This window comes from Sus scrofa, chromosome 2 (assembly GCF_054392235.1).
Source record: "Sus scrofa isolate SSC_HxYL_T2T_F1_AM1 chromosome 2, Sscrofa_HxYL_maternal_Yorkshire_Landrace_v2.0, whole genome shotgun sequence".
Classification (NCBI taxonomy): Eukaryota; Metazoa; Chordata; class Mammalia; order Artiodactyla; family Suidae; genus Sus; species Sus scrofa.
The window spans coordinates 133,569,673-133,593,465 of NC_139384.1; the positions used below are offsets into that span (position 1 = coordinate 133,569,673).

A 23,793-nucleotide genomic window follows, 5' to 3' on the forward strand; every position below is an offset into this window, starting at 1 on the left:
GATTTTTTCATATTTCTATGATTTGTGTAGTTAATGTAATTTTTCTTCATATAATTTTATACATAATGCAGACCAGCTTATATAATTAACGAAACTTGAATTAAAGTCCATCATTTGAAAAAGTTCATTTTTTTCAGGCAATGATTAACCACCGATTTTGTGATATATTTTAGATAGATGCCTTGTTTTAGACTACTTTGAGCAACCTCTGTGCTGCTTAAATTGTGTGGCTTTCACTAAGAAAAAATTTCTTCAATAGTATGTCATATGATGAATATTTATATTTTGGTTCTTAGAGACATCTTTAATAGGTCATTCCCTTAGGAATCTTATTTACTTTAAAATTTGGCAACACAGCGTTCATCATGACATGTTGAGTTAAAGTATCTATCACACAGTTCATATGCTTCAGAAATGATCTACAAGGAATTACCATCATGGAGCAGCAGAAATGAATCCGACTAGGAACCATGAGATTGTGGGTTCGATCCCTGGCCTCGCTCCATGGGTTAAGGATTTGGTGTTGCCGTGAACTGTGGTGTAGGTCGCAGACGTGGCTCGGGTCTGGTGTTGCTGTGGCTGTGGCATATGCTGACAGCAACAGCTCTGATCATACCCCTAGCCTGGGAACGTCCATATGCCTCAGGTGCAGCCCTAAAAAGACAAAAAGACCAAAAAAAAAAAAAAAAAAGGCATGACCTAGTTAATCTGGTCTCATTTATATGAACAATGTTATGGGTGATGACTATAATATGTAACTTTTTTAAGCTTGTCAATTCAGTAATGAAACTTAATCATAGCATACATATAATTGTTAAAATTTTAAGGTAGTACAAATTCATGTGGTAAATAAAGTTGATTACGTTCCACTTTGGAACTTTAAGAATTTTGAATTTTTTAATTGGGTGTTTATTAAGTTATCTCATAATAATGTTGTATCAACAGGTAGCTCACCTAATGGATTTTCTGAAAAATTCTACCTTATCGTAATAGAGTGCACCCAAGATAACCGTTCAATGTTACACATGTGGAATTTGCACTTAAAGTCCATTCCTGTCTCATTGGGTGAGTTTTGTAGTTTTATTTAACCTTAAGCTTAAATTTAAAAATTTTGTATGGTTAGATAATTTTGTGGATATTTTTAAAAAATTATTCTCATTAAGAAAGGGTATTTGTAGTGTTTTTCTGTTAAAGAAATTCTGATTTTTTTTTTTTTTTTTTTTTGCTGTGAAGGATCATAACATGTTTACTTCATCTTTTATAAGACAGGTTTTATTTGTTTTTTTTGTTGTTGTTTTTGTTTTTATTTTGCTTTTTAGGGCCACACTGCAGGCCACACTGTGGCATATGGAAATTCCCAGACTAGGGGGCCAATTGGACCTATCTATAGCTGTTGGCCTATGCCACAGCCATAGCAACAGAGGATCCGAGATGCATCTGTGACCTACACCACAGCTCACAGCAATGCTGGATCCTTAACCCACTGAGTGAGGTCAGGGATCAGGCATCCTCACGGATCCTAGTTGGATTTGTTACCACTGAGACATGATGGGAACTCCTGTAAGACAGTTTTGAATTGTAAAATGAAGCAATTACAATGTTTATAGTGTTTCCCTCTTGCTTTTTGGTTCTTTTATGTTATATAGATGAAAATGTAGATACAAAAATATCTGAAGCAGTTTGGCAGCCAGAAGAACATTATTCTTCTTCTCCAGAGAAGATCTTATCCCCTTTTTCACAGAAGTATCAGGCTTGCAGAGCAAATCTTCAGAGTACCAGCAAGTTGACTCTGTCTTCAGAAATGGTTTATAGCCAAGAGTTGCATTTGCCAGAAGGAGTTGAGATAATAAGTGTTAAGCCATCAGCAGGTTTGTAATTTTTTGTTGTTACTGTCTTTTGTCTTTTTAGGGCCGCACCAGTGGCATATGGAAGTTCCCAGATCTGAGCTGCAGCTGCCACAGCAACGCAGGATCTAAGCCGCGTCTGCGACCTACACCGCACCTCACAGCAACACGGGATCCTTAACCCACTAAGCAGGGGCCATGTGAACCCGCTTCCACATGGATACTAGTTGGGTTCATTAACCACGGAGCCATGATGGGAACTCCCATGTTTGTAAATTTTTTGAGGAGAGCAACCAAACTTTGTAATACCTGAGTGCTTACTGTGTATTTAAAAATAAAAGAATGTATATACGCATGTGTGACTGGGTCACCTTGCTGTACAGTAGAAAATTGGCAGAACACTGTAAACCAGCTATGATGGAAAAAATAAAAATCATTTAAAAAATAGAGGCCACTCCTGCTTTTTAAATCCACACAGAAGCAGATATGGAAAGAATATCTTTAAGTAACCTAAATTAAAATTTAAAATTTTAAATTTCCCATAATGTTCTCTGTCATTTGTCAGCCAGTTTTAGTCTTAAATATTGATTTCTAAAACAAGTTTTTATTACTCTTTTGTGGAGACCAAGTGAAAGTTTCCAGGGTGGAGATAATAATGGGGTTGTACCTTATTTGTCAGCTTTGATAATACTGGTTGTTCTGCCTGGAGCTGTGTGCTGTAAAGGATTCCAAGTGTGTGGTTCTTGATGCATATTTATCATCTTATCCTAGGGCAGTGGTTCTCAAAATGTGGTCCCCAGAATAGTGGCATCAGCATTGTTTGGTAACTTATTAGAAATAAAAGTTCTTGGACCATACCCTAGACTTACTGATTCACATACCGTGGGGTGGAGCCAGCAGTCTTGTTTTGGCAAGCCTTCCAGGTGATTCCAATATACATAAAATCAAGAATCACTGTTCTAGGGTATCAAGAAAACCAACACAAAAATCCATCTTTTTATCACTCAATTCTTTCATTTTCAGAGTCACACTGTGGGTTTTTGGTCTTTTCTTCTTATCTATCTTTTTTTTTTAACTGATTACTTTGAGTATTTTTCAGTTTACCATGTTATCAGGTACTTAATATTTTCTAATTGCAGAAGTTAGTGGGAACATTAACAGTGTTCTGATAATTTTTACATTCTGGATTTTTTTTTTTTTTGTATTTTAATGAAAGAAAAATCAATACAAGGAAAGTGAAAGCTTGAAACAGTAAGACTAGTATTGACACAATTTTAAGAGCTGTTGTCCTTAGCCAGACCAGTGTAATCTTCATTATTGAATTCTAATGTTAAAAAGTATGTGACGAGGAGTTCCCGTTGTGGCGCAGTGGTTAACGAATCTGACTAGGAACCATGAGGTTGCGGGTTCGGTCCCTGCCCTTGCTCAGTGGGTTGACGATCCGGCGTTGCCGTGAGCTGTGGTGTAGGTTGCAGACGCGGCTCGGATCCCGCGTTGCTGTGGCTCTGGCGTAGGCCGGTGGCTACAGCTCCGATTCAACCCCTAGCCTGGGAACCTCCATATGCCGCGGGTGCGGCCCAAGAAATAGCAACAGCAACAACAACAACAACAACAACAACAACAACAACAACAAAAAAGTATATGACGGGAGTTCCCATCATGGCTCAGCAGTTAACAAACCCGACTGGTGTCCATAAGAACACGGGTTTGATTCCTGGGCTTGCTCAGTGGTTAAGGGTCCCGTGTTGCCATAGCTGTGGTGTAGGTTGCAGCCGCAGCTCGGATCTGGTGTTGCTGTGGCCATGACGTAGGCCAGCGGCTACAGCTCTGATTGGACCCCTAGCCTGGGAACCTCCATATGCTGTGGGTGCGGCCCTAAAAAGACCACACACACACACACCAAAAGTATATGACGAATGTAAGAGAAACTGAAGACATCTCTAAAAACAATCATCTTTAACTTTGGTGCAAGTTGAGTTTAGAAGAAAAAAAGAAGTCCTACTGCAAAAGAAGAAATTTGTTTTGTTTGGCAGAAGAGTAGCATGTGGCAAAAGCTTTTTTTGTAGTCTTGAGAAAAAAATTTTTTTTAAACCAAGACTTTTGGGAAAGGTAACCTCTTTATCTCTCTTCAGCTTAGAAACTAATGGACAATGTTAATTATATACTTGAGAACCTAAAAAAAGGTATTAAATTAGGTTGAAATCTGTTTTAAAGTATAATAAATGTTATTTATTTATTTATTTTGTCTTTTTGCCTTTTCTAGGGCCGCTTCTGTGGCATATGGAGATTCCCAGGCTAGGGGTCCAATCGGAGCTGTAGTCACTGGCCTACGCCAGAGCCACAGCAACTCGGGATCCGAGCCGCGTCTGCGACCTACACCACAGCTCATAGCAACGCCGTATCGTTAACCCACTGAGCAAGGGCAGGGATCGAACCCGCAACCTCATGGTTTCTAGTCGGATTCGTTAACCACTGCGCCATGACGGGAACTCCTGTATAACATTTTTGTATTATGATTAGCAGTTTATATTCAGTAGGTTAGGGTAGAGATTGGTAAACTAATGGTTACCTACCTGTTTTGTAAATAAGTTTGGAACATAAGCTACACTTATTTGTCCACTTTTGTGTATGGCTGCTTTTGTTCTAGTTGACAGAGTTGAATAGTTACAACTGAGACTCAAAGTCTAGTAAAACCTAATAATTATTCTTTGGCCCTTAAAGAAACAGTTTGCTGACCCCTGATTTAGGAAAGTAAGAGTTATGTAATTTCATTAAGCCAAAGGAAACATTATATCCCTCTTAGGAATCTTCTCAGCATCATTTATACGAAATATACTTCAATGTGGAGGACCTATTTTGGCACTTAGGTAAACCTAAGCCATTCACAAAATTGTATTGAAAAATATCATATAGGAGGAGCCAGTGGAAATTGACAGATTTTTAAAAATGTACTGATATCTTTAGTGTGAGATTTACAGTAATATGTAATGCTAGCAAAGAGTTGTGAAAAGACTGCTAGGTTGAAATCCAGGACTAGAATTTAGGTTTTCTAATTCTGCCTTAGTCTAGCTATTTGATTTAGACATAAGACACTTTACACATTTAGTCAAGAGTCCTTACCTATAATGTGTAAGAATCGAATTTAATTATCTCAGAGTTCTCTTTCAGCTTTAGGTTTTGGTAAAACATGTCCTTTCTGATGTCATTAAAGCTTCTTACTAATCTTGTTGACCCTTAAACTAAATATTGACTGTCATGTTGTTAATACTAGTTCATAAAAAGACTAAAACCCTTAGTACATGAAAATAGGTATATTTAACCAAAGTTGACATTTTGTTAATGAATTATTTTTTTTTTTATTTTAGGACATCTGAGTTCTTCTTCCATATATCCTATATGCAGTGCTCCTTATCTATTGGCAACTTCATGCTCAGATGAGAAAGTAAGATTCTGGAGATGTAGAGTAACAGAAGGAGAATCTGCCACATCAAAGAATGGAGAAATGGATCTTATATACATTTGGGAAGAATGGCCATTACTTATTGAAGATGGACTGCAGAGCAATAGTAGTATAATTGTACCTGGTAGGCCTGTAGAAGTCAGTTGTGCACACACAAATCGTTTAGCAGTAGCATATAAGCAGCCAGCATCTAATAGTAGATCTTCTCAGGACTTTGTGATGCATGTAAGTATTTTTGAATGTGAGTCTACAGGAGGTTCATGTTGGGTCCTTGAACAAACAATTCATTTAGATGAGTTAAATACAGTTTTGGATTCTGGCATCAGTATCGATAGCAATTTAGTGGCCTATAATAAACAAGAAGTATACCTAGCCAGTAAAGAGAATATCACATCAAACACAAAGCATTTAGTTCACTTAGATTGGATGTCTAGAGAAGATGGTTCTCATATTCTGACTGTAGGAATTGGATCAAAACTTTTTATGTATGGACCCCTGGCTGGCAAGGTACAAGAACAGACTGGTATGGAAAGCCTGGCATTTCCTCTCTGGGAGGGTACTAAAGTTGTGCCTATTTCTAAATTTGTACTGTTACGAAGTGTGGACCTGGTTTCTTCTGTAGAAGGTTCTCCACCTTTTCCTGTTTCTTTATCATGGGTCCGGGATGGCATCTTGGTGGTAGGAATGGATTGTGAAATGCATGTATATTCCCAATGGCAGCCACCTTCTAAGCAAGAACCTGTTACAACTGATTCATACAGTGGAAGTACGCCATCTATAATAAGTTTAATAAAGCAGAGTAACTCATCAAGTTCTGGGTTACATCCTCCAAAGAAAGCTCTGACTCGATCAATGACCAGTCTTGCTCAGAAAATCTGTGGAAAGAAAACTGCACTTGATCCTTCTGTGGATATGGAAGATTCAGGTCTTTTTGAAGCAGCTCACGTTCTTTCACCAACTTTACCTCAGTACCATCCTTTGCAGCTTTTGGAACTCATGGATCTTGGCAAAGTTCGGAGAGCAAAGGCCATCTTGTCACATCTTGTCAAGTGCATTGCTGGGGAAGTTGTGGCTCTGAATGAAACTGAATCTAATCATGAGCGCCGCCTTAGGTCTCTCACCATTAGTGCCAGTGGAAGTACTACCAGAGACCCCCAGGCATTCAACAAGAGTGAAAATACAGATTATACAGAAATTGATTCTGTCCCTCCACTTCCTTTATATGCCTTACTTGCAGCAGATGATGACAATTGTTACTCATCCTTGGAGAAATCTGGTAATCAGAGTACCTTAAATAACTCAAAACAGTTGTCAAAAGAAAATTATGATGAGCTTTTTCAGATCTCAGCTTTAACAACTGATAGTCATGTGTTAGAGACAGAAGAAGCAAATACAAAGCCCAAGGTTATTGACCTTTCACAATACAGTCCAACTTACTTTGGTCCTGAGCATGCTCAGGTTCTTTCTGGCCATTTACTTCATTCTAGTTTGCCAGGACTCAGCCGGATGGAGCAGATGTCTTTGATGGCTTTAGCAGATACAATTGCAACTACCAGCACTGATATTGGAGAAAGCAGAGACAGAAGCCAAGGTAAAACTAAATTGGGTATAGGAGTAGAGAGAAAACTGATGATATTTTCCCCCTTTTATTTCACGGAAAAAAAATCTTAAATAATTCCTTTAAAAATGGTAGCCATGAAGGTTTTTGCATTCAGCATTGTTGCCTTCACAGTAGTTTTGACTTGAATATGTACTATTGATCCCATAAATCATAGTACTTTGAGAAAGTGCACAAAGATGCATTATGCCAAGTCATTTTGACCTGTCTACTTAATGATGTTAAAACTCCAGCTGATTGCTTGTTGGTCATGAATTGTGGCATGAAATACTACTAGAAGATATTATTTTTAATATGACTATATTAAGGTGTTTTACGGTTTTAACCATTTAAAGTAAAAATCAGGCCCTCCCGCCATACAGCCATTTCTTCCAGTGTTAGCAATTCTTGGAATGGGTATATGACTTGAATCAATATGGAAAATACTATATATAATATGTACTGTAGAGATGATTAAACTATTTTAAAATTCAGTCACATTTTAATTTAAATATTCATATTGGAGGTCATATTATTTTAAACAGTCAAATATCTGGAGTCAATTTATTCTCTTCTTTATTATTTTTTAAAATTATTTAACTATACAACTATTTTCTGTAATGTATAATTGTACAGAAAAAAGAAATATTAGATAATATTTTCACTGATAATTTTGTCGTTTTCACAGAGTTTTGTCCCTGTATTTGATGCCGTGACATATGCTGCTTGCCAGAATTATTGTGTTTTGCTAACAAAACAGGTTTTTATAAGTAAAAATACTTTTTTTTTTTTCTTTTTTATAGGTGGAGAAACTCTTGATGAATGTGGCTTAAAATTTCTTTTGGCTGTTAGACTTCATACTTTTCTTACAACTTCTCTTCCCGCTTATCGAGCTCAACTACTTCACCAAGGTAACTTTCTTAGTAATCTATTAAAAGGAAATAAGGAGAGTAGAAGAGGGGCTTCAGAACATTTAAGTTTGTTTTTGCCCACATATGCCAATGATGACATATTTGACACATTCTGAATTTCCTTCATTTATTTTAAAAATACTTACTTTCACCTCATTTCTCTGCTTAAAAATACTCAAGTATTTTTAGTAGATGGAAACTAATGAAGAAATGGAAATTGGGCAATTGGATATTATGTATTATGTTGTCAAATACATTTTATGTTAAAAACCAGTTAACATTGTTTCATTCTTCTAATTTCTTCCTTAAATTTTCTCTTCTTCTTTTTGACACCTATCTAAAATCATTTTTCCCCAGAATTTGAATACCATTTTTATTATAGAAATAATACCTACTCAATTTTTATTTTTACAAAAAAAGAGTGCAGAACACAGAAGATAAAAATCTATTCACCCATAAAACTGCTGTTAACATTGATATGTATTCAGATATTAGTTTAATAGTATTTCAGATACATTATTGTTAGTCAGGACTCCCAAAGTAACAAATACTTAAATTTAAGGTAACTTAAAACAGTATATTTACTGGCTCATTGTCTAGCAAGTTCATGAGATAGAGGTAGCTTCTAGGATTATTGGATCTAAAGGTTTAAACAATGTTTTGGGGACTCTACAGGTTAGCCTCTGCTCACTGGTCTCTGTTTTCTCTTTTCCTTTCTGTCTCTATTTCTCTTTTTGCTTCTTCCTTCCTCTCATTTTGCATTTAGCTATGGATAAGGGTCCATCCATGTTGCTAAAAATGCTACTATTTCATTCCTTTTAATGGCTGAGCAATATTCCATTGTGTATGTGTACGACATCTTCTTGATCCACTCTGTTGATGGACATTTAGGTTGTTTCCATGTCTTAGCTATTGCAGAGAGTGCTGCAGTGAACATCGGAGTACATGTGTCTTTTCAAGTCATGGTTTTCTCAGAATAGATGCCCAGGAGTGAGAGTGCTGGATCAAATGGTAGTTCTGTTTTTGGTTTTCTGAGGCATCTCCACACTGTTTTCCACAGTGGTTGCACCAGTTTACAATCCCACCAACAGTGTGATAGGGTTCCTTTTTCTCCACACTCTCTCCAGCACTTATTGTTTGTAGACGTTTTGATGATGGCCATTCTGGCTAGTGTCAGGTGGTACCTCAGAGTGGTTTTGATTTGCATCTCTCTAATAATGAGTGATGTTGAACATCTTTGCGTGTGTTTTTTGGCCATCCATGTGTCTTCTTTGGAGAACTGTCTGTTTAGATCTTCTGCCCATTTTTTGATGGGGTTGTTTGTTTTTTTGGTATGGAGCTGCAGAAGTTGTTTATAAATTTTGGAGATTAATCCCTTGTCAGTCGATTCATTTGCAAAGATTTTCCCCATTCTATGCGTTGTCTTTTCGTTTTGTTTAGGGTTTCCTTTGCTGTGCAAAAACTTTGACGTTTAATTAGGTCCCATTTGTTTATTTTTGTTTTTATTGTCAGTAGTCTAAGAGGTGGATCTGAGAAGATGTTGCTGTAGTTTATGTCAGAGAGTGGCCTGTTTTCCTCTAAGAGTTTGATAGTGTCTGGTCTTATATCTAGGTCTTACAGTTTGTTTATTTCCAAAGTCTTGGGTATAGTGGGAATTTCATATTCCTTGGCACTTTATATTAAGTTAAAAATTGGGGGGAGTTCCCATGGTGGCTCAACAGTTAATGAACCTGAGTAGCATCCATGAGGATGCGGGTTCGATCCCAGGCCTTGCTCAGTGGGTTAAGGATCCAGCATTGTGGTGAGCTGTAGTGTATGTCACAGACACGGCTCTGATCGAACATTGCTGTGGCTCTGGTGTAGGCTGGCGGCTACAGCTCCGATTGGCTCCCTAGCCTGGAACCTTCATATGCCACAGGTGCAGACTTAAAAAGACAAAAAGACAAAAAAAAAAATTTGAGTTTGTATGTTCGTGTAAGTCAAAGCCACATCTTATAGGCATTTACTTCATCTGGTAATACTAAGCAAAGTGTAATGTGAAGAGACAAAATAGAAATTGAACGTTAAACACCACATGTGCAGGCCAGTAGGTTCAGAGTCTTGCTGGTGTAAATGATGCCTTATAAGTATAAAACATTATTAATATGATATAGGTAATAAAAATTATTATGTGCTAGGTACCATCCCAAAGCTTTAAGTATATTATTTCTTTTAATCTTCACAACAATAAGATAGGTGTCATAATTAGTCATATTTTATATTGAAGGAAATTGAATCGAGACCAATTTGCTTAAAGTTATATAGTTAATTAGCATACTAGAACTAGAATTTAATTTACACATTCTGATCTCAGAGTTTTTGCAGTCTGTTCTGTTCACCATCTGTATTGTCTCCTTTATGCTTTTTAATGCCATAGAATTAAGACCACACAACAAATGTTGACCAAAGGAGGTCAGACATACCACAGAACAGAAATACGTAGCAGAGTAGCATTTTCCCATAGCACTTTTCATATTTTTTAAAAAATATATTTTTAATTATAGAAAATACATGCTCATTGTTGAAAATACTGATGTGATTGAGTTGGTTAGAGAAGCAGGCAAAAAAGATAAATAACACGTATTCCCTCCAACCCCAAATACTTAATTATAACTGTGAGTCTTCTGTAAACTTTAGGCTTTCTTATTGCTCATATGAAACATACATTTCTGATAATCATAATATAGTCATGTTTATATTTCTCACAAACATTATTTTTGACATTTCTTCAGGCCTGTCTACTAGTCATTTTGCCTGGGCGTTTCATTCTGTAGCAGAAGAAGAACTGCTGAACATGTTGCCAGCGATGCAGAAAGATGATCCCACATGGTCTGAACTTAGAGCTATGGGTGTGGGCTGGTGGGTCCGGAATACCCGCATATTACGCAAATGCATAGAAAAGGTAAGTGTTTTATTTCTGTGTAAAAGTGAATTAATATATTTTTCATGTTTCTTTAACTGATATTCCATATTTCCTTTCCTGTTACTCTTTTTGTAAAGCAGTAAGATGTTTTAAAATAGTCTTTATCTTTCAAAATAGCATGCTGATATAATTTTTAAAATTTATATATGTGTGTGTATGTATATGTATTTCTTTTTTTTTAGGACCACATCTGCGGCATAAAGAGGTTTCTGGGCTAGGGTCAAATCCAAGTTGCAGCTGCTGGCCTTTACCACATCCCACAGCAATGCCAGATCTGAGCCACATCCTCGACCTTCACAGCAGCTCACGGCAACAACACCCTGAGCAAGGCCAGGAATCAAACTTGCATCCTCATGGATGCTAGGTGGATTCTTAACCTGCTTAGCCACAGTGGGAACTTCTAAAATTTGTATTTTAATTCTTAAATTGCTAGTTGACATATTTGTTTAGTAGTATATGCCTGGTTTTTACAAAATAATATGTATATACACATTTAAGACAATGAAAGAGTACAAAAGAGCTTGTAATAAAAAGCATAGTCCTGTTCCCACCTCTCTGTAACCTTAGGAGCCACGATCATGATTACTTTTGTAATTATAAAATAAAAGGCAAATAAATGTATGTATATGTGCCTGCATTCATACACATTTTTTTAAAATTTATTAAACATTTAAGTAGAGAATTGTGTATAAGAGAAAGTATTTGTTCAGTTAAAAACTTCCTGTGAAATTTTGACCAATATTTTCTAATTATAGGTAGCCAAAGCAGCCTTTTATAAAAAGAATGATCCTTTAGATGCTGCCATTTTTTACCTTGCCATGAAAAAGAAAGCCGTGATTTGGGGATTATATAGGTAGGTGATAAAACTGCTTCAAAATGAAGTAAAGATTTGACTCATATTGGTTCTTAGTTATTTTTGTACTTAAGAGATGTGAAAGAAGCCCAGGTGTCTTACAGATAAGAAGAATTTCGATGAGATCACTTTAGTTTTTTTAGGTTTATCAGTCCAGAAAAACCTTTTTTTCTTATTTTTATAACTTCTCTTGATGTTCCTATGGAACAGAGAACTAAACCAGAAACTTGGTGTGGAGTGGGGAAGAAGATGAATTTGTGAAATCTGTAAAATGCATTATCCTCTGCCCTAATAAGAGATCATAGACCAGGCTATCCCTCCAGACTACCCTGTTCCTAAGGGCTCTGACCCCATCTTGAACTAGGGTCACTTGGAAGTTTTCTTTTTCATTTGTCTTCCGCTAGACTTGGTGAACATGATTACCACTATTTTTATTACTGCTTATTTTGGATTCAGTTCTAGGTGTATCCATATGAACAGCAGCCTTTGGGGAAAAATCCTGGTATTAAATCAATTTTCTGAGCGACTAGATTTTAGGATTATTTTGATGTAGAAACTTAAATTTTGATCATCGAAGTCATCCTCAGGTGGGCAATAGGGGTAAAGGTGATTAAGTTTAAATGGTAAAAGAGCAAAGAGGTTAGTAAAATTATATATTTTGCATGGGTTTAAAAATAATTTCTCACAGTGCTGTTAATACAGTTTTTGTATTTTTGAAAGAAATTTTTCCAGTAATCTCTGAAATGCATATGAAAAAGTAAATGTTTACCGTAAATGCTCTTTACTCAAAAAGGAGATGAAATTTATGAGCTAGTAAATGTTTGAGTCTTAACTTTTAAGTTAACTAACTTTGTGAAATGATTCTGATATAGAAACATTGTGTTCCAAAATTTTCATGCTTTCTTTTTCCTTTATAGATCCCAAAAAGACTCTAAGATGACCCAGTTTTTTGGACACAATTTCGAGGATGAGAGATGGCGTAAAGCAGCTTTAAAGAATGCTTTTTCTTTGTTAGGAAAACAAAGATTTGAACATTCTGCCGCATTCTTTCTTTTAGCTGGTTGCCTCAGAGATGCAATTGAGGTAATAAGTGATTTTTTTTAAAAAATAGCATTATCATCCTTTTAAATTCTTTATGGCTTAAATTTTTATTTTTTTAATTTCAACGTAAGTGTACTGGAAATACACAAAGATTAATGCCTAAAGTAACTGGTAATATTTAATAGTGAGTTTAAAATTTTGTCATTTAGCTTGAATGATATTTATACAGAATTAAAACTAACCAGGTTGTGTTGGCTAATAGAGATAGGTAGTTGATGTGACTCTTAAGAATATTTATGGGAGTTCCCATCTTGGTACAGCAGAAATGAATCCAACTAGGAACCATGAGGTTGCAGGTTCAATCCGTGGCTCTGCTCAGTGGGTTAAGGATCCGGCATTGCTGTGAGCTGTGGTGTAGGTCATAGACACGGCTTGGAATCGGTGTTGCTGTGGCTCTGGCATGGGCCAGCAGCAACAGCTCCGATTAGACTCCTGGCCTGGGAACTTCCATTTGCCATGGGTGCAGCCCTAAAAAGACCCCAAAAAAGAATATTTTTGAACGGACTTCAAAATAAAAAATTTGGGAGTTCCTGTTGTGGTTCAACGGTAATAGTATCCACGAGGATGGGGGTTCGATCCCTGGCCTTGCTCAGTGGGTTAAGGATCCAGCATTGCCATGAGCTGTGGTATAGCTCACGATGTGGCTCAGATCCCACATTGCTGTGGCCATGGCATAGGCTGAGAGCTGCAGCTTTCATTCAGCCCCTAGACTGGGAACTTCCATATGCCATAACAACAACCGTAAAAAGCAAAAAAAAAAAAAATTAAAAATACATGTAAAAAAATTTGTCCTATACTGTAAACATATTTGAACCAATGATTGGCTTCTGTGTTAGTTGATGGAACGTGCAGCTTTTTTATTCCTTTTTTTTTTTTTTTTTTTTTTTTTTTTTTGGCTTTTTAGGGCCACACCTGTGGCATATATAAGTTCCCAGGCTAGGAATCCAACCGGAGCTACAGCTGCCGGCCTATGCAACACAGCAACATGGAATGCAAGCTGCATTTGTGAACTATACCACAGCTCACAATAATGCCAGATCCTCAACCCACTGAGCAAGGCCATATAAGTGATTTGAAATAGCTTTTTGATTTGGAAACACTATAGTCTGCTGAGGTGGATAAGGAAAAGTTAAAAGCTCAGAAATAAAACATAATATGTCATTTGAGGAGTTCTTCCCTGGAGGCCTAATGGTTTAGGATCCAGCATTGTCACTACAGTGGGGTAGGTTCGATCCCTGGCCTGGGAACTTCTGCATGCTGTGGGCATGGCCAAAAAAGAAAAAAAAAACCTCAGCAAAATACGTCATTTGAATAGATGCTACTAAGAATTACTCAGTATTTCCCCATTAGGCTAATGCTTTTTGCAAATATATATTTAGTACTAGCAGGTAGATTAACATAAATGTTGTCAAGTAGATTTGCTGAAGCAAGCAGCCTATGTTTGTTATTATCCTTGTTCACTAATTTCACATATTAATAATCCTTTGTGTTTGTCAGTTATTAGTGAGTCAGTTGAGTTTACCTTAAGGCAAAAGACATCGTTGCTTATTTATAAGCAATATTTCTTTTTTTTGAAGGTATGTCTTGAGAAACTGAATGACATTCAGTTGGCTCTTGTAATAGCAAGACTCTATGAGTCTGAATTTGATACATCTGCAACATATAAGTCTATTTTACGTAAAAAAGTTTTGGGAATTGATTCTCCTGTCAGTGAACTTAATTTGTTGAATATAAATGTGCATTATGATCCTTTTCTTCGGAGCATGGCATATTGGATTTTGGAAGACTACAGTAGTGCTCTGGAAACATTAATAAAGCAACCAAGCAAAGAATATGATGGTAAGCTCCACTTCTAAGATATTAACGATTGGGAGTTTTGTTAGTGTTTGCTATGTTTAGAACATACTGTTGGGTGCCAGGATAATACAAAGTAATTTGAAGACATGGTCTAAGACTTTATGGGTTATTTGTGTATTTTTACTCCAGAAAAGAAAATCCTTTGAAAAGCAAGGACTTTGGATTTTCTGTTTTTATGAAATTGATGTATTGAACATTGATTTACCAACATTTGACTATAAATGTTTGGAAGAAAAAAATAGTGATAGACCAGGCAGAGAGAAATGGTTAGATATAATTTTAAGGTTGACTAGGTAGGACTGGATTGGATATGGAATGTGAAAACAATGAAAGTCAAGGTTAACTTCTGGTTTTTTAGTGGATATATGATATAGGGAAGGCCAGGAAAATATATTGGAGAGTGTTGCTTTTTTTTTTTTTTTTTTTTTTTTTATCTTTTCTGGGGCTGCACCCATGGCATATGGAGGTTCCCAGGCTAGGGGTCTAATTGGAGCTTCAGCTGCCGGCCTACACCACAGCTCACAGCAACACCGGGTCCTTAACCCACTGATCCAGGCCAGGGATCGAACCCGCAACTCATGGTTCCCAGTCAGATTTGTTTCCGCTGTGCCACAACAGGAACTCCAAGAGTATTGCTTTAGAGAGAGAAGACTTCTCAGATAAGGTGACCTTTGAAATGAGACCTAATTATAATGAGTGGTAATCAGTCAAGGCAAAAATAGCTGGGTAAAGAGTGGTTTTTATACCATGGGCATACTAAAAAGGCCTTGAGGCAAGAATATGTATATTTAAATATAATGTAGGCCTTCGAATATAGTATTCTAGATTTACAAGATTAAGTTGGGACTGGAAATAGAGATGTGCAAAGTATCCACATATAGATAGTTTAAAACCATGGGACTGTAGGAGTTCACTCAGGGAATATAGATAGAAAAGAAGTTAAGTACCAAACTCTAGGACACTCAGCATTTAAAAATAGAGAAGATGAACAAGACCCAGCAAAAATCAGACTGACTGAGAAGGGTGTCCAGGAAGGTAGGAGAAAAAGAACCAAGAGTGTGAAACTAGGTATTTTAAAATATCTTAGATTGTTACTTGAAAAGATGTGAAATCAGCATAACCTTTGTTTTCCTACTGTGTTAGGAAACTTTAATTACAAATGTCTTCTTGTCTATTTGATGCCATATTTTAGTGTAGTCTCAAATTTTTCTCACAAGACTGGGTAGATGAAGGTGCCATAGTAGAGAAAACAGGCTGTAGTACAACACTTGAACAATTTTTATTGGCTCATAAACTGAATTTACTTTCAGATCAAATCATGATGTCAGCCTGTAATCCTGCAGTTTTTAATTTCTACAATTATCTAAGAACACATCCTCTTTTGCTGAGACGTCATTTTGGATCATCTAATGCATTTTCCACACACATGAGTTTAACAGGAAGAAATGGACTGGCAGGAACAATTAATTTAAGTGAAAGAAGATTATTTTTTACTACTGCCAGTGCTCATTTAAAAGCTGGCTGCCCCATGCTGGCTTTGGAAGTCTTATCAAAGATGCCAAAAGTCATCAAAAAAACGAAACCTTTTTGTAGAACTTCTAGTTTTCTGGATACTAGTAAAGTCTGTTCTCCTTCTTCTCCACTGAAAATGGATGCAAGGGATGATAAGGCTTCTGCTCTTGATTGGTCACAGTCACTGATGAATGGCTTTGGATCTTCCTCAGAAGGTTCCTCGGAGAAGCAGTCAAATTCCACTCTTTCTTTTGACTGGAGCCAACCAAGTATTGTATTTCAGGATGACTCTTTAGAATTAAAATGGGACAGTGACAATGATGAAGAAAATGAGGATCTCCCTCTTTCAATGAAAGAACTAAAACCTTTACAGAGAAACATAGGAATGAAATTAGATGAAACAAGTTCTAATTACACAGAATCTCTCAGCACAATAGATGAAAATGATGTTTTAAATCCATCAGAAGATATAATTGCAGTTCAATTAAAATTTAGAGCATGTTTAAAGATTCTTACAGTAGAACTTCGTACTTTATCTACTGGCTATGAAATAGATGGTGGAAAATTGCGATACCAACTGTACCACTGGCTTGAAAAAGAGGTGATAGCTCTTCAGAGAACTTGTGACTATTGTTCAGATCCTGAAGAATTACAGTCTGCATTTGGTGAAAATGGAGATGCATATGGATTAAATGAAGATGCTGAAGATTTGCTTCATCAAACAAAAATGAAACAATTGAGAGAAAATTTTCAAGAAAAAAGGCAGTGGCTTTTGAAATACCAGTCACTCTTGAGGATGTTTCTTAGTTACTGCATATTGCATGGATCCCATGGTGGGGGACTTGCATCTGTGAGAATGGAATTGATTTTGCTTTTACAAGAATCACAGCAGGTATGTAACTGGTACATGTAAAGGTACATGATAATCAGTCAAAATAGTACTTGTATGAAAAACAGTTTTTGAGCTTGCTTTTTTAGTTTTTAAATATTAAAATTGTTCATTTTGGGAGTTCCCGGCGTGGCGCAGTGGAAACGAATCCGACTAGGAACCATGAGGTTGCAGGTTCGATCCCTGGCCTCACTCGGTGGGTTAAGGATCCAGCATTGCCGTGAACTGTGGTGGAGGTCACAGATGCGGCTCGGATCTGGCATTGCTGTGGCTCTGGCGTAGGTCAGCAGCTATAGCTCCAATTAGACCCCTAGCCTGGGAACCTCCATATGCCAAGGGTGTGGCCCTAAAAGGACAAAAGACAAAAATAAATAAATAAAATAAAATAAAATTGTTGATTTTCTTTATTATAGGTGCTTTAAGGAATGCTCCTTTTTGTGTAGTGCTTCATATTTTGAATTTCTAGAGTTGTGAATGTGTTGTGGTTTAATGACAATTTAGTATCACCTCCTCAGACCTGCTTAATTCATGTTAAACATTCTTACACTTTGTGAGGTGATGAACTTATCCTTATGACAAGAAAGTTTTGTCCCATCATTTTTCATTGTAATTGCAGAATGCTGACTTCCTTCGGTTTCTTCTAACTCTATAAAAGTTTCTGTTATGCTTTTATTTTATTTTATTTTATTTATTTATTTTGTTTTTAATTTTATTTTCCCACTGTACAGCAAGGGGGTCAGGTTATCCTTACATGTATACATTACAATTACAGTTTTTCCCCCACCATTTCTTCTGTTGCAACATGAGTATCTAGACATAGTTCTCAATGCTATTCAGCGGGATCTCCTTGTAAATCTATTCTAGGTTGTGTCTGATAAGCCCAAGCTCCCGATCCCTCCCACTCCCTCCCCCTCCCATCAGGCAACCACAAGTCTCTTCTCCAAGTCCATGATTTTCTCTTCTGAGGAGATGTTCATTTGTGCTGGATATTAGATTCCAGTTATAAGTGATATCATATGGTATTTGGCTCATTTCACTCAGTATGAGATTCTCTAGTTCCATCCATGTTGCTGCAAATGGCATGATGTCATCCTTTTTTATGGCTGAGTAGTATTCCATCGTGTATATATACCACATCTTCCGAATCCAATCATCTGTTGATGGACATTTGGATTGTTTCCATGTCCTGGCTATTGTGAATAGTGCTGCAATGAACATGCGGGTGCATGTGTCTCTTTTAAGTAGAGCTTTGTCCGGATAGATGCCCAAGAGTGGGATTGCAGGGTCATATGGAAGGTCTATGTATAGATTTCTAAGGTATCTCCAAACTGTTCTCCATAGTGGCTGTACCAGTTTACATTCCCACCAACAGTGCAGGAGGGTTCCCTTTTCTCCACAGCCCCTCCAGCACTTGTTATTTGTGGATTTATTAATGATGGCCATTCTGACTGGTGTGAGGTGGTATCTCATGGTAGTTTTGATTTTATGCTTTTATTTTTAATTGTTCTCAAATTTTTCAAAGAGACCTCTGAATTACTTAAGTACTGGATTATACCTATAAATAATTAACATTTTTTCCCTTTATTTTTAAGGAAACACCTGAACCAATATTTCCCAGCCCTTTGTCAGAACAAACCTCAGTGCCTCTCCTCTTCGCTTGTACAGCCAGTGCCAAAACAGTAGTTGCCAATCCTCTATTGCACCTTAGTAACCTAACCCATGATATTCTTCATGCTATAATAAAGTTTGATTCACCACCCCATCCTGATATCCAAAGCAATAAAGTAAGTATGCTTGGTTTTAGACATTTATCTGTATACTATGATAAAACTAAAAAATAAGTGTTAAGGCTTTTGTTTTGTTTTGTTTTATGGCCTCATCCGTGGCATATGGAAGTTCCCAGGCTAGGGGTCTAATTGGAGCTGCAGCCGCTGGCCTACGCCATAGCCACAGCAATGTGGGATCTCAAGCTAGGTCTGCGACCTACACGACAGCTCACAGCAATGCCAGATCTTTAACCCACTGAGCGAGGCCAAGGATTGAACCCCTATCCTCATGGATCCTAGTCGGGTTTGTTAATCGCTGAGCCATGAAGGGAACTCCAAAGATAAGTGTTAGGGCTTTTTATAAACAATTTAAACATTAGACTATACATAATGTTGTTATTTTATCAAGTTTATATTGATTTTTACCTAGTTTATACTGATTTTAGTCAAAGAAAAACTTCTGATTATAGGCCTGGCTTATCTTACTTGTATTACTTATACCCTTCAATTTTTAATTTTTACTTCGTCTTATTTAACTACTTCGTTAAGGTAAGGAGTAATAGGTGTGTATGCACATATGTGAGTAATTCTTCAGCGGTATACTTAGCTAAATAGCTGATTGTTTTTAGAGACAGAAACTTAATATTGTGTAAAAAGTACTAGTATGTTAGTATCTTTTTTTTCTCCTCATATTCTGTCATCTGATTCCCTCCTACCAATAGCATGCTATTTCCATTTTCTTCTTGTCTAATGGTGACCTCTCCTACATTTTTACCCTCTTGTATAAACTTTGTTTTCTGTACTGCTCACATTACATATTATATATTATACAGTTAGGTGTATGATTTTCTTTAGATTGTGCTCATTTTAACTAAACTTTAGTCTGTATTTATCTTTAATAATAAGCTGGTCTATCAGCTTTTTCAGCTTTAAGAGCCACCCTGAAACATTAATAGCTTAAAAAAGCTATGGTTTGTTTTGCTCATGATTCTGTTGGTTGGCTTGGCAATTCTGGTTTGCGCCAGCTGGAGTGATAGCTGGAGACCTTCATTTGTCATTGGTCAGCTGACAGATTGACTGGATTCTGAATGATCTAGGATGGCCTTTATGTACATTACTGGTGGGTAGACTCTTTGCAGGGCTGACGCATTTTGGGGTGACCAGACACTTTGAGATGTGTCTCATCCACCAGCAGGTAAGTCTAGAGTATCAGTCTGGATTCTCTAGAGAAATAGAACCAGTAGGGTGTGTGTGTGTGTGTATATAGAAAGAGCCTTATTATATAAGTAATTGGCTTACTTAGTTATGGAGCCTGAGAATCTCAAGATTTTCAGTCAGCACGTTAAGGACCCAAGAGAACAGATTGTATGGTTCCAGTCTGAGTCCAAAGGCCTGAGAAAGGCTAAGAGGATAAGTTCCAGTCCAAATACCAGCAGGCCTGAACCCAAGAAGACCCAGTGTTTCCATTCTAATCCAAAGGTAGGAAAAGACTAGTGTCCCAGCTCATTGTAGGCAGAAGTTTCCTTACACTCAGCCTTTTTGTTCTTTTTTTTTTTTTTTTTTTTTTTTTTACAGCATGGATGATGGATGTCTTCCTGTATTTTTTTTTATTGTTATTTCCCCAATACAATTTTTTTTCTACTGTACAGTATGGTGACCCACTTACACATACATGTACACATTCTATTATCTCACATTGTCATGCTCCATCATAAGTGACTAGACATAGTTCACAGTGCTACACAGCAGGATCTCATTGCTTATCCATTCCAAAGGCAATAGTCTGCATCTATTAACCCCAAGCTCCCAGTCCATCCCCCTCCCTCCCCATCCCCCTTGGCAACCACAAGTCTACTCTCTAAGTCCCTGAATTTCTTTTTTGTGGAAAGGTTCATTTGTGCCATATATTGGATTCCAGATAAAAGTAATATCATATGGTATTTGTCTTTTTCTTTCTGACTTACATCACTCAGGATGAGAGTCTCTAGTTCCATCCTTGTTGCTGCAAATGGCATTATTTCATTCTTTTTCATGGCTGAGTAGTATTACACTGTGTATATATACCACATCTTCCTAATCCAGTTATCTGTTGATAGACATTCGGGTTGTTTCCATGTCTTGGCTATTGTGAACAGTGCTGCAGTGAACATGAGGGTGGCTCACAGCATAACTACTGGGCCTTGCCCTTTTGTTTTATTCAAGTCCAGAATGGATTAGATGAGGCCCTCTCACAGTAGAAAGGGCAATCTTTATTAAGTCCACCAAACTTTATTCAGTCCACCACTTCACATTTTAATCTCATCCTGAATCACCTTAACAGACACACCCAAAATAATGTATGATCAAAAGCCTGGTTACCCGTTGGCCTGGTCAAGTAGACACGTAGAATTAACCATTTTGGAGTTCCCATCCTTGTTCTGTGGTAACGAACCCACCTCAGTATCCATGACGACGCAGGTTCAGTTCCTGGCCTCACTTAGTGGGTTAAGGATCTGGCATTGTCGAGAGCTATGGTGTAGGTCACGGACAGAGCTCAGATCCTATGCTGCCGTGGCTGTGGCGTAGGCCAACAGCTGCAGCTCTGACTACTCCTAGCCTGGGAATTTCCATATGCCGCAAGTGCAGACCTACGAAGAAAAAAATAAATAAATAAAATTGACTATTTCACCTAGTGGTTCCATAGCTTTAAAAAGAAAGAGTAGAGTTTGCAGGCCTTTAGAGAACTAGGTTCAGAAATAATATATCACTTCTGCTTTGTCCACTTATACAAAGCAATTCACAGTGTCAGCCTAGATTCAGTTAGTGGAGAGATAGAGTCCATGTTTTTGATTGGAGAAGCTGGAAAATATCATTTTTGTTACCTCCTGTATGTGGTTTTTGCTGTCTTCGTTTTTATGATTCTATTACTGATTTCCTATCATATATCTATTGATAATTGAAGGGAAAATAGCAATTAGATTTTCATCTGCACGGAAGAGTATCAGACTTCATAATTAGTTTACAAACCTGATCTTTTTAATAGTTTAGTCTACTTTCTTACCTAGGTTAAGCTTCTCTTCATCCTCAGATAGGCTTCTGTTATTTCTCCTGTCATGTCATGTTTAGAGCCATGTCTTCCTCAATATAAATATTTGCCTTTCAGTCACTGTCTTTCATACTTCTCCTTTCTCTGAAATTTCACTCTCTTCAAATTGTTTTGTGTAACAACTTGAATATGCAGTAGCATATTCTTTAGTGATCTGTTCGTAAGGAAGTGTTATTTATCAAGTTTGGTTTCATATTTTGGTTAAAAAAGAAGCAGGTTATCTCAGAGGGCTTGCTTCTAATGCATGGCTCATCGCACAGCTGTATAGCTAACAACTGTTCTTGTTTGCTCTTGAAAGAGTAATTAGGTAACAGGCTTGTGTTTTATAATTTCCATCAAAGGCCTCAGATTTTGTTTGTTTTTAATTTGTAACGAGACCTCTTTATAGAGTGCTAAGGCAAAAGAAATCATTTTTTAAGGGCAAAATAATTTTTTCATCTTTTCAAAAATACTGATTTTATTAGGCTTGAAAAAAAGCTGTGTTTTTTCTTAAAGTTATACTTAAAATAATTTTGTGGGGTTTTTTTTAAAGTTATACTTAAAGTAATTGTGTGTTTTTTTTTCCAGGTATATGTAATGCATACTTTAGCAGCCTCACTTTCTGCTTGTATTTATCAGTGCCTTTGTGGTAGTCATAACTACAGGTAAATATCTTTTTTTGTGAAATTTAAGAATGTTTGCAGTAACTGATGAGGTTTGAGAATTTGTGTGCTCTTGCTTTAGAAATACTGTATATAGCAGTCCACTTTAAATAATGCAAAAAGTATATGCTGAAGCGTTGGGTCCTTTTTTTTTTTTTTTTCCCGTCTCTGAAATTTTAGCTTACATCTTTATGGCAAATGCATCTCAACTAAATAAACAATATGACTTATTTAGCAGCCTTTTATTGATTACTGGCTAAATTGTGGTATACACTGACTTTCTTAAAGTCAGTCTACTTAGAGACAAACAAGAACTGATAAATGACATGACTTCATACTTAAATGATCTGTCTTATAAGGTGATAGATAGTAAAAGACTCAGGGAGCACAGACGGGGGAGACTTGGAATTGAGAAAAATTTTACAGAATAGTTGATATTTATGATTTTTCTCTTTATGTCCTAAGGTTTCACTATACTTCATTTGGGCTTTTAAAAGGTATTGCTTGATACCGTAGGGTTCTTTTCTTTAGTTCTTTGAAATTCCCTTACTGTATTTCTTCAAATAGGTTATATTTTCTTTGCTTATAAGAGATAGGTACTGAAACTTGTGGGTCCCTCTTATTTTTCTTGTAGCTCTCTAAAATCATCCTTTTCTTTCTTTTGCTTCATTTAAGGAGAAATCCTAGCTGCTTCATATTCCAGACACTAATTCATTCTTCAGCAATGTCCTGTCTTTTACTTAGCTTATTTGAGTTTGTTTTAGAAATTTTTTTTTTCATTTTTAATCCGCTTATTGTTATTAATGGCCAGTTTTTTTGTTTGCATTTTTTAGGGCCGCACTCATGGCATATGGAAGTTCCCAAGCTAGGGATGGAGTTGAACTACAGCTGCTGGCCTGCGCCACAGCAGCAGCAACTCTGGGTCTGAGCTGTGTATGTAACCCATACCACAGCTCACAGCAATGCTGGATCCCCGACTGACTGAGCAAGGATAGGGATCGAACCTGCATCCTCTTGGATACCAGTCAAATTCATGTCTACTGCACCACAATGGGAACTCCTAGTCACTTCTTTTTTATAACTTACTGTCTTTATTTCTTGTTGGTTTTTTTTTTTTTAAACATCTCTGAGTATAAACCATTTTCCTTAATGTATCTTTTCCTGAATACACCTTCCTCAGGTATAGGTATTTCCCTGAGTTTATTGTCTCTTACATGATTTTGCCTTTCCTTTGTGTTGATTTTTGATTATCTATTTGTCTTAGGTGTTTGACTTCTCCCACAGTTCTCCTCAGCTTACTGCTCATGGTAGCTTT

General features: G+C 36.9%; 1 protein-coding gene across 14 annotated transcripts in view; it reads left to right on the top strand.

Annotated features, from left to right (window-relative positions):
* DMXL1 (Dmx like 1) overlaps window positions 1–23,793 on the top strand; it is a 141,342-nt gene that overhangs the window by 51,001 nt on the left and 66,548 nt on the right. For all 14 annotated transcript variants that reach the window (XM_021084664.2, XM_021084666.2, XM_021084667.2 and 11 more), the window contains exons 16-26: window positions 946–1,065; window positions 1,647–1,868; window positions 5,210–6,895; window positions 7,705–7,812; window positions 10,584–10,753; window positions 11,530–11,627; window positions 12,545–12,710; window positions 14,306–14,567; window positions 15,896–16,989; window positions 18,579–18,770; window positions 22,405–22,481. In XM_021084664.2, the coding sequence (XP_020940323.2) occupies window positions 946–1,065; window positions 1,647–1,868; window positions 5,210–6,895; window positions 7,705–7,812; window positions 10,584–10,753; window positions 11,530–11,627; window positions 12,545–12,710; window positions 14,306–14,567; window positions 15,896–16,989; window positions 18,579–18,770; window positions 22,405–22,481 (4,195 nt within the window). The remainder of the gene's footprint in view (window positions 1–945; window positions 1,066–1,646; window positions 1,869–5,209; window positions 6,896–7,704; window positions 7,813–10,583; window positions 10,754–11,529; window positions 11,628–12,544; window positions 12,711–14,305; window positions 14,568–15,895; window positions 16,990–18,578; window positions 18,771–22,404; window positions 22,482–23,793) is intronic.